The following is a 13,757-nucleotide window of genomic DNA, read 5'->3' as shown; positions in this document are numbered from 1 at the left end:
TCAGGAGGCCTGGCGTTTGGGGAGAAGAAATGATCCCACTGTTGAGTCTGTAGCAAGGGCTTGTCCTTTTCCGTCTCACCCTCGAGGAAGTTCATGTCTGGTTTCGATAGAACTGCTGCGAGGAAAGAGACCCAGAAGAAAGTAAAGCCTTCCCCAGGCATGCCTGCCTTCTAGGGACTATTTATTTTTGCCATGTGCAGCCCTCTCCTAAGAGAGATCGATTGCAGGGTGGCAACCTAACTCTAGGGTTTTTGCACAGCTCTGCAGCATGATTTGCTGGTACAACTCCCCGCTCACAGACAGCTAGCAGGCTTAACAAGGAGAATAAAGAGGAGCTGCAGGACTCCAAATGCCTGGAAGAGGAGGATTAGGGACAGTGCCACCTAGCTGGCCCCCAATCTCAAAGAAATACCTGGTGTTATCACGAAGGGGAGTCTGAATTCATGGAGGCAACGGCCCAGGAAGACAGCACAATTAGCCTCCGCAAAGCTTGTCTGAGAGACTCTGCAGAAGTTAACGCTCAGATACACCTACGAGCGAGAACCCGTGGGAAGGAGAGTCGTTCTGAAGCAAGAGGTGGTGGTGAACAGGGAAAGCAGAACTCTCCTGAACAGGCCCAGGGCTGTGTTTCTGAGGTGTGGTTATCCTGGTGTAATCATCTAATAAGATTATATCAGGTCGGTGACAGAGAGCCCTGCCAATCTACTGATGTCCGCTTTATATCTGCAGATGCCTGTGGACTATGTTTGCAGATCGATCCAGATCCAAATTTTATATCTAGAGCCCTGCAAATTCACAGATACCCGCACATCTTGGTTGCAGATTGGATGCGGATACACATTTTGTATCTGTGCAGGGCTCTAGGCATTCACACCATGCCTTGCAGGAAGGTCTGGGGGTGGCAGAACTGGAAAGGTTTTTCATAGGCACGTGTCACAAGTTTCTGCCTATTTCAATGACTGGAATGAAATCAGGTAGCGTTTACTATTCTGCGACTTACCTCATTGCTGCTATTGGATATGGCTCACGTAATCAGGCTGACCTTCCTGTACATAACAGATGCTTTCACCCAAAACCATGGCAAAGGAATTCAGAAGTATCTTTCAGGCAGGGCCATTGTTCCCAGTTATGAAACAAACCATAAGTCATTCAGTGAAAAGTATCCAAGAACAGCCACCTGCCTCTGAAAGATGGGTAACTAGCTCGCATCCCTCCATGCACCCTCACTCCCTGTTGGTAATGAGCAGCCAGGCTGGTGCTCCTAGCCCTCGAATACTGTCTAAAGCTAGCAGTAAACTAATTATATTAATGCACAGAGATAGAAACTTGCAGGTGTGGGCCTGTCTCCAATCCAAACAGTATCTTTCAGTTAGTTCCATGTTTTAAACACAAGCAATACATGATGTACTCCTGCCAAAGAATGGATGTAGCTCACTGAAATGGATGTAGCTCACTGAATACCCTTTATTTCTACAGCACCTTTCAGCAGAGGCTTGACTCTGAAGCACAGAGCGGTTAGAGGATTTACCAAAGGTCCGTGGCAGAGATGAGAATAGAACCCAGGAGTTCCAATTCACCTCTCTGCTCTAAAGTCTAGACCACACTAATTCCTCTGCTTCAGCCCCTTGGGCAAAAAGCACAGTAGTGAGCATCACGTAATAGCTTTTCACTTCTCTGATGATCAAGGGTATGGAACCGCTTCCATATGAGGAGAGGCTAAGAAAATGAGGGTTGTAAGCTTAGACGAGACAGTGAAGGGCGGTAGACGTGATGGAGGTCTGTAAAATCATGAATGGTGTGGGGAAAAAAGTTATGTATCCTTTCCCACAATACAAAAACCAATTGTCACCCAAGGAAATTAATAAGCAGCAGGTTTAATACAAACAAAAGTAAGTACTTTTCCACATACTTCACAACCTGTGGAACTCATTGCCATGGGATTTTGGGAAGGCCAAAACTAGATGAGTTTATGGCAAAGAGAAAAGGAGTACTTGTGGCACCTTAGAGACTAACCAATTTATTTGAGCATAAGCCACAAGTACTCCTTTTCTTTTTGCGAATACAGACTAACACGGCTGTTACTCTGAAACCTGTCTTTATGGCAAAGGTCCATCGATGGGTACTTGCCAAGATAGTCAGCAATGCAACCCCATGCTTGGAGTGACCCTAAGCCTGACTACAGGAGGGGAAGACAGGGATGGAGTACTCCAAACGCTCTGTTCTGTACACTCCCCCTGAAGCTCTGGCAGTGGCCACTGTTGGATACAGGACACTGGGCCAGATGGACCATTGTGCTGACCCAGTATGGCTGTTCTTATGCTCTCTTTCAGAGAATCTCTTACTGTTCCTGAAATATACGTTGGGGGATGGTAAGAGCTTTTCAGGCTGATTTCTGACTTACACAGCACAGGGGAAAGATCTGGTGGTGTTAATAAGATCCAGGAGTTCTCTGCCTTAAAAAAAGATGGTCATGAACATTTACTGGTCCACACACAAAATATACAGTGGTTCTCCACCATGAGGAATTGCAATGAAAAGTATTTATTTTTTCCTGCCCCTCAGAAAGCTCCCTGCTCTGCAGAAGCAGAGTCTTGCAGGGCTCAGCCCCTTCTAATGCGGAGGCGGCCTATTGCATGGTTATTTAGACCCACACAAGCTTTGTGAGGGTCCAGGGTAAAACATTACCAACTCAGGCGGAGAAGAAGGGGTTAAACGAGGAGGGGACAGGTTTCAGGCGCCCAATGGGCTACAAGCAGGGGTGGGACTCCCCAGCTATAGTTTGGTTGAGAAGCAGGGAAACCCCGCCTGTAGAACCAGTGGGAAGCAGCCAATGGGCGAGCCCGGCCCGAGTGGGGTGATTTTGCATCACAGCTCCGGTCGGGCTGCGATTACGTCATGCCAATCCCCCGGGGGCTGGAGCAGCCGGTGCAGCACGTGGCTCAGAGTCACCCTCCCTGTTCCTGAGTGGGCTGGCTGGGGAAACAAGCCAGCCCAGGGCCCAGCTGGTCAGGCCTGCGCTTGCTTTGACAGGGTTAGAGAAGCCACTTTGAGGGGCATCAAGGACTGACACCCCCCCCCCAAAGCCAGGCACTGGGGGGGCAGGATGTGAGAGCAAACACCAGGGGCCAGATGTCAGTCCCGCAGCTTAATGCACAACCCAAAGGCGCTCAGATGCTCCAGGGCTGAGCGCGGTATGAGACGCTACGTAGAACAGGAGGACTTGTGGCACCTTAGGGACTAACCAATTTATTTGAGCATGAGCTTTCGTGAGCTACAGCTCACTTCATGGGATGCCTGCAGTGGAAAATACAGTGGGGAGATTTTATATACACAGAGAACATGAAACAATGGGTGTCACACCATACACACTGTAACCAGAGCGATCAGGTAAGGTGAGCTATTACCAGCAGGAGAGAAAAAACAACACCAACCTTTTGTAGTGATAATCGAGGTGGGCCATTTCCAGCAGTTGACAAGAACGTCTGAGGAACAGCGGGGGGGGGGGGGGGGGGGAAATAAACATGGGGAAATAGTTTTACTTTGTGTAATGACCCATCCACTCCCAGTCTTTATTCAAGCCTAAGTTAATGGTTTCCAGTTTGCAAATTAATTCCAATTCAGCAGTCTCTTGTTGGAGTCTGTTTTTTGAAGTTTTTTTGTTGAAGAATTGCCACTTTTAGGTCTGTAATTGAGTGACCAGAGAGATTGACGTGTTCTCCGACTGGTTTTTGAATGTTATAATTCTTGATGTCTGATTTGTGTCCGTTTATTCTTTTACATAGACACTGTCCAGTTTGACCAACGTACATGGCAGAAGGGTATTGCTGGCACATGATGGCATATATCACATTGGCAGATGTGCAGGTGAACAAGCCTCTGATAGTGTGGCTGATGCGATTAGGCCCTATGATGGTGTCCCCTGAATAGATACGTGGACAGTTGGCAACGGAATTTGTTGCAAGGATAGGTTCCTGGGTTAGTGTTTTTGTTGTGTGGTTGTTGGTGAGTATTTGCTTCAGGTTGGGGGGCGGTCTGTAAGCAAGGACTGGCCTGTCTCCCAAGATCTGTATGAGTGATGGGTTGTCCTTCAGGATAGGTTGTAGATCCTTGATGATGCGTTGGAGAGGTTTTAGTTGGGGGCTGAAGGTGATGGCTAGTGGCGTTCTGTTGTTTTCTTTGTTGGGCCTGTCCTGTAGTAGGTAACTTCTGGGTACTCTTCTGGCCTGGAGCACACCCTGGTATTCTTGTTCGGGGCCCCCATACAGCTCCTCAATATACAGCATCCCTATGCTGCAGGCCTGAACTCCCTGGAGGGCTTTGCTAATGCACCTCAGTCCTGATCTACAGTATCCCTTGTTAGAACAGCCTTGGTGCCTTTTCTTTTACAGGAGAATGTACACAATCAAAATATGTAGTGCAAACTGACTCAGTCGCCATGGGTACTCCCAACTCCCTCCTCCCTCCCACCATGCATCCCACTGTGGGCCTCTCCTGAGCAGTGACTATCAAGCATGCTTGACTTAGCCAGGCAGTCAGATGGGGATAGGATGGCACCCCTCATGGCCATCTGTAATACACATAGGGATTCAAACCCAGGTCTTCAGAACGAAGGCCTGTTAGACCCCTGTACTTCCTACAGGGCTGTATTCTCCACCCAGGCATAGCGTCCTGCTGATGTTTGTTTTGCATTCTAAAACGCGCTACCACAAGTCCAACATTTGTTGTTTGGGGAATTTACAACTTCGTGCCTTTCATGCCATTTCTGCTCTGTCAGGCCAACGGTAGCTGTGCCCCTTTGTCCTGAATAGAACTGGACACTACACCTCCTGCCAGAGCGTTTGACACACAAAGAGTCAGGCACATGATCTGACTAACAGTAAACAAACCAGTGCAACGTTTGGAAAGGTGATGGGACCAACTGTGGATTGGCTGTGTGGGGCACATCATCTCTAAACACCTTTCTGGCAGTAGAATGGAAGAGTTTGAAACAACCATTGAAATTTCAGTTCTTTAGTAGGGACAAGCTTACTGTCAAAGGCGTCAGTTATTAGCACCACTCACCTACTCTTGATCTAACTAGTGGAGGATGTGGGTTAAAAATCAGCCCTGACCTTCACTTCAGCTTTATTTGCGGTATCTCAAAGTTTGCCTGTTTCACTTTAATTCAGCTGCTTTGAAAGCCAACCTGCAGCTATTATGAGGGGAAATGCTTAATTCTCAGAACAGGTCAAGTTAGCAACTGCTATACTTTTTTTAAAAACAATTTTAAACAGGTGGTTTTTAAACTACTCACTCCTGTTTTTACTTTCCTCTTGGGAACTAGACAGCACGCTTTCTTTCCCTGCCTGTTTGCATTTGGAAAACGTATTTCATGGCATTTCTAGTGCTACACTAGCAAAGTAATTACTCTTCCATTTACTCCTGTGCCGAGTATGCTGTCAACCACCACAGGAGGGGACAAGTGGATGCAGCTCTAGGGAGCCAGCTTTTTCAGCAGTTTACTGATCCTGCACAGCCAGCAGGGGAAATGCCCAGAATAGGTGTCTGATAGCATTTGCATTGTGAGTTCTGGGGTGCCAAGGTAGAAGACTCGTTATAAGAAGGGGTCTACCTAGAATCCACGGCACCCAAAAGGAACCAGATGGATGAGGGATTAATAATGCCCTCTTGCTACTAGGTCACCAAATCAGATTGTCAATGAGTGATCATCTGAGGACCATTCAGTGGTCCCTATGAAATGAGTGTGTTGTTTGGAACTAGGTGGACAGGCGTCACCAACACAACCGGCACCAATTTGCAGTCAGTTTCAGATGCCAAGGATGTGTGGATTTCAATCTCCATTCTACTCATGCTCTCCTATAGGTCAGGGTTGGGGCTGGGCAGCGAGGAGAAGCCTGCATTGCTGTCGTCCATATTATACCAGTTCTGTGGACAGGGACCTTTGGTTTCCAGGTTGTCAATCCAACACCACCCCACAGGAACTAGATCCACCTCAACACAAAGGCAGAGAACATCTCCCACCAGTGGACAATTTTAAAAGTGGGTCAAGTCTGAGACTTAGTGCTCAAGATACCTGAAAGACGGCTTTGTATAACGAGCATCATGTGAAAGGAACACTGGAAATATGTTGAGTCTTGGTGGGCTGATGAGCAACTCAAGGTAGCTATGGACAAAAATAAATGTATCAGCGGTCTGGTTAGGAAAAGCAGGAGGCAAGGAAAGCAAGACACCAGGTGTATCTAAGACACAACTCAAAGCCATCACGGTGCAGTTCACACTAGTAGTGCTTTTATTGGAGTATTGCACATGCAAGAGCCAAACTAGAGAGATGATTTCTGTAAGTTAATTGATGGTAGTAGATTAATACACTTGGATCATCCTTACGTAAACGCACTGGCTTTCTACAGAAAGATAGCAACACATTTAGTGTGTGTTTCTTCTGTTTTTACATAGTCAATATTTTTAAACAGTTAAGTCCCCTTTCCCTACCCCCTCCCCCAAACAAAAAAATACCCAATATCTTCAGTAAATAAATATTATCCACTTTTATCTGGAAAGCCTACAGCTTTAATATACAGAGAGATGCTATTACACAGGTTACATTTGTAGTGTTAATGGTAGCTCATAACAACATTACAGAATGAGGAAGAACTCACACTTATAAAAACACAGAGCGGGGGAGGAGGGGTGCGTTTGGCATATGCTTGCCACTGACTAGGTGGAGACAGAAGGAGGGAGCAATGGGTGGGTAAATCACCAGTTGGGACCAAAGCCAGCTCGCAGTCAAATGGAGCCTTGCACTTAGCCCAGAGGCATAGGGCAATTGCTGCAGCTGCTTGTGTGAGGCAGGGATGAGAGTGGAAAGGTTTTTAAGTCCCATATCAAAGGGCATGTTGTGATCTGGACAACCCGCTATGTGTGGGAAGTTGTGAATGGTGAACACGGGGGCAAACTGATTCTACAGGGGTCAGTTAGAAAGGGACAGGAGAGGGTTATTAAGTGGATGGTAGCAGCACCGGAGTGCTCATAAATGCATGCAGGAAGGGGTTTTCTGCCAGCGTTCTTCTACTGGGCCAGTCAGACAAAGGCAGTGGGAAGATGCCAACAGGATGCCTATGGCAGTTGAAGGGTTACCTGCAAGAAGAATATGATTTACCCACCAATTGCTACTTCATTATTTCCATGAAAAAAACTGTCCTGAGTTTTGTTATTCCCCCCAGGGCAGCCTTCTCAAGCCTTGGGGTTGGTACTGAGGAGGTACACAAATACAGACCAAGCTCGATCAGCTCAGCCCAGGGATGGAGCCAACCAGCGTCACCCTGCCCCACAGCACATCCCAGCAACACAGGAGGCCCTAGAATTTACAAGGCCAAAAAAAAAAAAAAGACAGAAAATGGTACGAGAGCAAATCTGCTCCCATCTTCCACCACCATATGTACCATTCTAACTGATGGAAACGGAAGAGTAGCGAATGGGAAGCAGCAGATACAGGTCACATTGTCTGGGGCTTTCAAAGGAGTTGAGGAGGTGCACAACTCCCATTAAAATCCAAGAGAAGTTGGGTAATTAACTCCCTCTGGGCATTTGGAAGCCCCAGTCTAGATCTACGGCTACACCACTGGAGGAAACCAAGTCTCTTCACTGGGTCTGGCTGGGTAAAGGCCTCCATTTAAGGTGGAAACAGCTAGTTTCATTCCTTAAAAACTCCCTCTGCCTGGAAGTGTAAAAACAAACCTGAAATGCTGGTACCCGAGCTGATTTGGTCAATGTAATTTGGGGGACAGGGTTAGTAAAGTTGGCAGGAGAAAGGGACATTGGAGGCTACATGATGGTCCAACTCGGACCACTTAGCATACATATGCTCTGCCCTTTAAGAGAGGCCACGCTAAGTTTTTATGAGCTCTTTTTCTCCCTTGAACCTTGCATACGTGTTAAATATCCCAAAAGTCTGTACAGCACATTGTTATCTATTACACTCGCCAAAGATGCACCTGAAATCTACACGCAACATTTAAAACCAAAACCCAAAAGAGGTATATTTCAATAGAAAATTCATTTTTTACATCCCAGCACACAAGGAGTTGACAGAAGATGTTAAACACATTGGAAAGCATATCTTGACAAAATAAATACTAGAACCTAGAATAAAGTATCATTAGAACTTGCAACAGATCCCAATGTTAATTTAGTGTCACTGAGTATGTAGCTGTGATATTTAAGCACGATGAGAAAGGCTTTCTGCTGAGCCATGTTGCTCTCCTCTGACACATCCTTCCCCTTCACCCACGAATACCAGAGCTGTCTCAGTTCTCTCCTCACTCGTGTAGAGGAAGCATTTACAATAAAGGGGTGGAAGAGTAATTGAGGTAACCATCTTCCAAGGACAAATGGAACAAGCCGTTCCTTTCCTCAAAGTGATTCAACTGCTCCCATTCTTGCAAATCATAAGGAACAGAGCGGAGAAGATGGGAGATCCTGTTGCAGGACATTGGAAAGCTCCAGCAGTAGCTCTGACGTTTACAACGGAGGCCATGGGCTAATGTTCTGGGCTCTCGCAGCTCCTTTTGACTTCTACAGCCCTCACGAGTGCTCAGCACGCTGAGCCGGGCCCCAGCGTTTTAGGCTCCAGATCTGACCTGCCTGGATAGCAGGGCTCCTTAGGGGGTGGGAGGTGAATGTGCACAAGAGAACTGGTGGTTCTTAAATAAATAATCTATCAAAGGTACGAACAGAAGCAAGACTGAGCATGAGGACAAGTTAACGGAACTCACTAGCCGCAATCTCCTCTAGCATGAGCGCTCATTTCTCCCAAGGTGGGGTGTTTTCCTAGCTAATGTCTAGCCCACTCCATTAGCTAACGGACATTCGCTTACAACACCTGCTACCCTTTGAAACCAATGTCATGTCTGCCTCCCTGATCATACCAGATGGTAAAGGGGAACGCACAGAGACTGAGGTTCGTAAGGTTAGAAGCACAGCTCAGAGACCCTTTGACTCTCAGCAACCAGCAGCATATTTCCACTCAGCCTCACCGGTTTCGTTCCATTTTATTTTTTCCCCTATCAGAGACTGCAGTCAGCCAAGTAGCAGCTCTACAAGATCTTGCCCAAGGGACCAGTCTCTTTCCCAGGAAGCAACTCTAGTTTATGCATGGTAGAGAGGAGAGGGGGTTTAACACCTTCTTTCCCTGCAGGTCAGGGACAACTACAGGCAGATTACCTGTCTTTCTCTAGGGGAAGAGGACTCCACAGGAGATCTCCAATGGCAATATCACATGATGCCAAGCTTGTCTCCAAGCCTCACAGTGATCCCATCCCATTGGTCCTCCCCTCCTCAGGTAACTCAAGTTCTGTATAAGACCCAGATTTCTACCTGAGCACAGCACATCTAGCCCTCACAGCTGCCCCCAGGCCACAGAATTTAAGCTGGGGGTGGGGTGGCAGAGAAGAGGCAAAGGGTGGTTTCATTCCCCCTGCTTCAATCAAGCCATCTCCATGTCCTGGCACCAGCTTTGAATCCACTCGCAGGCAGGCGTACATTCTCCACAGCACAGGGCTGGCTGAGAACAGGCACATCCAAGCAGGGAAGGAACATTAGACCAGTGCAGGGGTTTGGAAGGACAATCTCAGCCCCTAAACGAAGAGGAATGAACCAAGGGTGAGCGAAGCAATGGAAGGAGAGGGGCAGAGAGAAAAAGGGGGAGTGGAAGAGAGGGCTGCCTGGGGCAAGGGAGGGCCGAGGCGGCAGCTGGAGAATGGAAGGGCGGGAAACCACGCATGTTTGGATGACTGGAGATCATACCGCACACTCCCCCAAAGTCTTTGAGCAAGCTGGTATAGTCCTTCTCGGCAGCCCATTCACCAATCACATGTTGCCTGGCCTTCTATCCAACAAGACTTACAAGTCACATTCCTTCAGCTGCCATCACTGACAACCCCGCTCTCAATCCCCTCACCCGCCCCCCCAACAATTCTCTTGCAACTTCCTGCTTTGCTCCTCTTCCAAGACTCACTGTTGAACAGCCCCGTCCCCAGCTGGCCTGTTTCAGAGATCCTAACAAACGCAGGCTGAGATGGCACTTCCCCCTCCCCTCTATAACTGATGCTCTAAGGTCCCGAGGTCTGCCCCTAGTGGCAAGCTACATTTGTTTAGAGTCAACAAGGACAATTCTGCTTCAGGGTTGTCTCTCTAAAAGACTAACACGCTGCAGTGGGCCATTAGGGGACAGACCACGCTATATCACGGCCTAGCCAAACCCTGAAGTACCCTACACATGCAGGCTAATGGAGACTGACCAGAAGAAAACCAATTCCGATAAACGTTCAGGGAGCTGGCACAGGGGAGAGAAGTTTTAGTGGTCTAAAGCTGGTGAAAGTGGTGCACACATAGCAATACGCAGGGAAGTCATGCCATGCGGAATCAAAACGAAGCAGTTCACCGCCTAAAAATTCTCATGCCCTCAGGAACGACGACTAGTGAGTTGGGAGAAACAGCGTTCTAGAAACAGCACTTCTGTTACCTCGGCTGTGAAGTGTATGGACTCTCACCTCTATTGTTCCATCTTGCTCCACTGGCTTGCTACCCGGGAATCTGTCCAGGGTATGAGAGAGGGGTCGGGCGTGAGGGAGAGCAGCTTAGGACTATACTGGGAATGCTGGTCCCTGGGCTGCCAGTGCTTCAGGAGGACAGCATTGTTAGTTTATTCCTCTGACAAGCAAAGGGAACAGAATCCAAGCATGCAGGCAAAAGGGGTGGGGGCAGTCGCCTCTTAGCACTAGGTGGTTGTCAGGAGGCAGAGACTGCAAAGGGCACTCCACATCTATTTCACATGACATACAATACGACCGCAGCCAGCCAGTGTTTGAGCCCAAACCTTCCAGCAGGAAAATAAAGAGCTGCATCTCCAATATCTGCATCTCCACAGCCAAAGTGCCGGTTAAAATCTTTCCCCCCGTATCCATTTGCCTAGGAAGTCTCCTACAAGCAATCACAGCTCTGGCCCCTTTTTCTGATGACCTACCTCTTAACAACATTTCTGTTTTTACCCCTCCAGTGCTAGAGGGCATACCAGGGACATTCAGCAAACATGCCCCTCCAGTGTGGCCAGTCTCACCCATTACGTTTTTCAGTCCCATCCATTCGCATGGATGTCATTCAAACAGTTGAGGAGATGAAGGCAGAGCCTGCTTAGCATCAGAGCTAATGACTGGAGAAGTATTCTCAAGCTAGGGAGAAATGTAACCGGTTTAAAAAGGCACACATTCTAGACAAAACACTATAGGGGAAAAGCTCCCTCAGTGAGTGAAATACTTCATATGATCTCTAGTGTTACAACAGCCATTTATCCCAGCATTCTCCTATTCACGGCACTGCTGGACAAAACTAACAAATTGCTTTCAAATCAGAGCAAGCTTAGGTCAACTCAGAGAAAAAAAATCCCATGAGACTACACACTGGAAGCACCACAGAGTAGAGAACAGCAACTGCCATGTGGTACTAGGGGATGGGGGGAGGGGAGGAGGAGAATTTTAACTTGTGAAGTACATGTTGAAAGGGAAAAGCTGTTGTTCTTTGCTGTCTAAACCTATTAGAAGTGGATACCTTGACATCTGTATCTAAAATTAAAATACATCTCCATTCCATTTCAGGCAATTACATGCAGATTGACACTCAGACCAGCCTATTCGGAAGCATCTACCCGCAGAAGGGGATGGTCCCTATGTAAATCAAAGGCAAGGCCGCTCTCACTACACTTTCAGATCAACAAGGTAAAGAAATACTCATGCGTTTTTAAAGGAGTTTTCGGCATTAAGAGCTGCTCTTATGCAGCTTGGATGGGAATGGGGGTGGGGGGAGGTTAAGCTAGTGCTGGAGAACTGTGGTCTGGTAGGAGCAGAGCTGGCCTTTAATACAAAAGTCAGCTGGGGGGGGGGGAGGGGGGAAGAGAGTGTTTTAGAGATAAGCAAGAGAAGCAGTTGATGAAACCAGGATGGCAAGGGGGTCATGGTTAGCCAAGAACTGTGAAAGGACAATGTGGCTGTACAGAGACATTCTTCTGCAGAGCACGGAGAAGGTAGCCAAGAGCGATCTTTACAGTGCGAAGAGGGCATCCTCTGAGCGTTCCTGCTTCTTCTTGCCTGAAGGATTCGTAGGAGGAGTGGGGGCCTCCAGCGGAGGAGAAGGTAAATTTGGGAGTGTCTCGGCAGCTTTGGCTCGTTCTTCTAAAAATTTGTCGAACTCTGCAACGCAAAAAACATTGAGAAGAATCAGAGTTAGGGTCGAACCAGGGATCGTCCTCTGCACGAATCTAACAGTGCGTTGACTGTTCTCTGGGCATGCACAGGACCAGCAGAGCATATGCAGTATCACTGAAAGCTTCCTCATGCTGCCCCCTGCCCCAGTGTGTTCCATCCGTGACCCCGCAAGGGATAAGAGTTGTCTCCATGGGCCATCAAAACCTCTTACCCCTTTGCTGAGCTTGCCAACAAGGTGAGCAGCTAGTCCAGTTCCCAGAGCACAGGTATCCACACCAGAGAATTCACTACCAGACCTAGCACAGAGACCCAAACTCATTTCACACAAGGCCCCCGGTACAGCTATCTGACGATAATAACTTACGGTCAAATCCAACCTGGGATAGATTTGAACCGCTGACAAAAGTGAAAGGCTCTCTACCAGTGGATCTCAATTTTTTCCACTTTGGAACGACCTCCTCCCACCTTGCTACATGGGAGGGGGAATGCTGTCAATATGGGGTTACGAGCCCTAGGTTGAGAACCCATGCTCTGTCCCCACTGTCAATCCCTTGGGCCAACCGTTCATAGACACAAGCCACATGCACAAATATGACTTCCTCACGAGGGTACAGAGGGCCTAAGAAAGAAGCATCACAGTAATACAGTTTAGTCAGCAGAGTGGATCAACACTCAAATGCCAGTCAAGGGTACGATCCCAAACATAGGGAGAAATACCATCAAGTGCTATTCTGGTGGGTGGGGAAAGGAGGAGGAAATGACCATTCCCCACACTCCAATGGATGGTATCTGAGTCATGCCTTTCAATATTTTCTACGTTCCCGCACCATTCTCATGGTGTTTGGAATCCTTTAAGTGAGCTTTGCTCTCTCTCACACTCATACTAAGCAAAGTGCATAGGCACACTATGTGCCAGGATTGGTTTCTGAGCAACACGTATGGGCATGTTGGGCAGAAACAAAGTCTGGGAACACACAGTACAAGTGGGGCACGTCCAGGGAAAGTGAAAAATCACAGCGAGGGGGAAAAAAGAGTTGAAACTTGGAGCGCATTTTCTTGGGCTTGTTTTTTTCTGAGCACTATATAATGCATGGCTCGTTACAGCTCTATGACATGCCGGGGCATGTTTCGTTGACCCCTCAACCTATACGTTAACTGTGGTGTCTCGTTAAAGTTCAGAAATCAGATGCACTGTTTACATCAGGATTAACACCCTGAACGCATGGCATCTACCCACACAGAGCCAATAGAATATGCCCCAACATGTCTTACTGCTAAGATATGGCGTTGGTTTTTTTTGTTTTGTTTTTTTAATTAAAAGATAGCTCTCTTGTCTGCTGTCTGTCTGCCTGCCTTCTCCTGCTCCTCAAAGCCAGCGCGGCTGCTTTTGCAGAATTATTTTTTCTGTTAATGAGGCTAAAATAGGAGCTTTCTGTGTTCATGATTTAACCCTTTTAAACAGCTCATTTTAAGATGATCACTTGGGATATTAACACAGCTCTT

At 47.6% G+C, this 13,757-nt stretch overlaps 1 protein-coding gene across 3 annotated transcripts in view; it reads right to left on the bottom strand.

Annotated features, from left to right (window-relative positions):
• Positions 1-6,266: 6,266 nt before the first annotated feature.
• Positions 6,267-13,757, bottom strand: part of TOM1L2 (target of myb1 like 2 membrane trafficking protein) — a 65,029-nt gene continuing 57,538 nt past the window's right edge. For all 3 annotated transcript variants that reach the window (XM_077827957.1, XM_077827958.1, XM_077827959.1), the window contains one exon: positions 6,267-12,239. In XM_077827957.1, the coding sequence (XP_077684083.1) occupies positions 12,091-12,239 (149 nt within the window). In that variant the 3' untranslated portion in view covers positions 6,267-12,090. The remainder of the gene's footprint in view (positions 12,240-13,757) is intronic.

The sequence above is a fragment of the Eretmochelys imbricata genome, chromosome 10 (genome assembly GCF_965152235.1).
Source record: "Eretmochelys imbricata isolate rEreImb1 chromosome 10, rEreImb1.hap1, whole genome shotgun sequence".
Lineage (NCBI taxonomy): Eukaryota > Metazoa > Chordata > Testudines > Cheloniidae > Eretmochelys > Eretmochelys imbricata.
The sequence above is the reverse complement of the archived record's forward strand: the minus strand, read 5'-3'. Positions and strand labels throughout refer to the sequence as shown.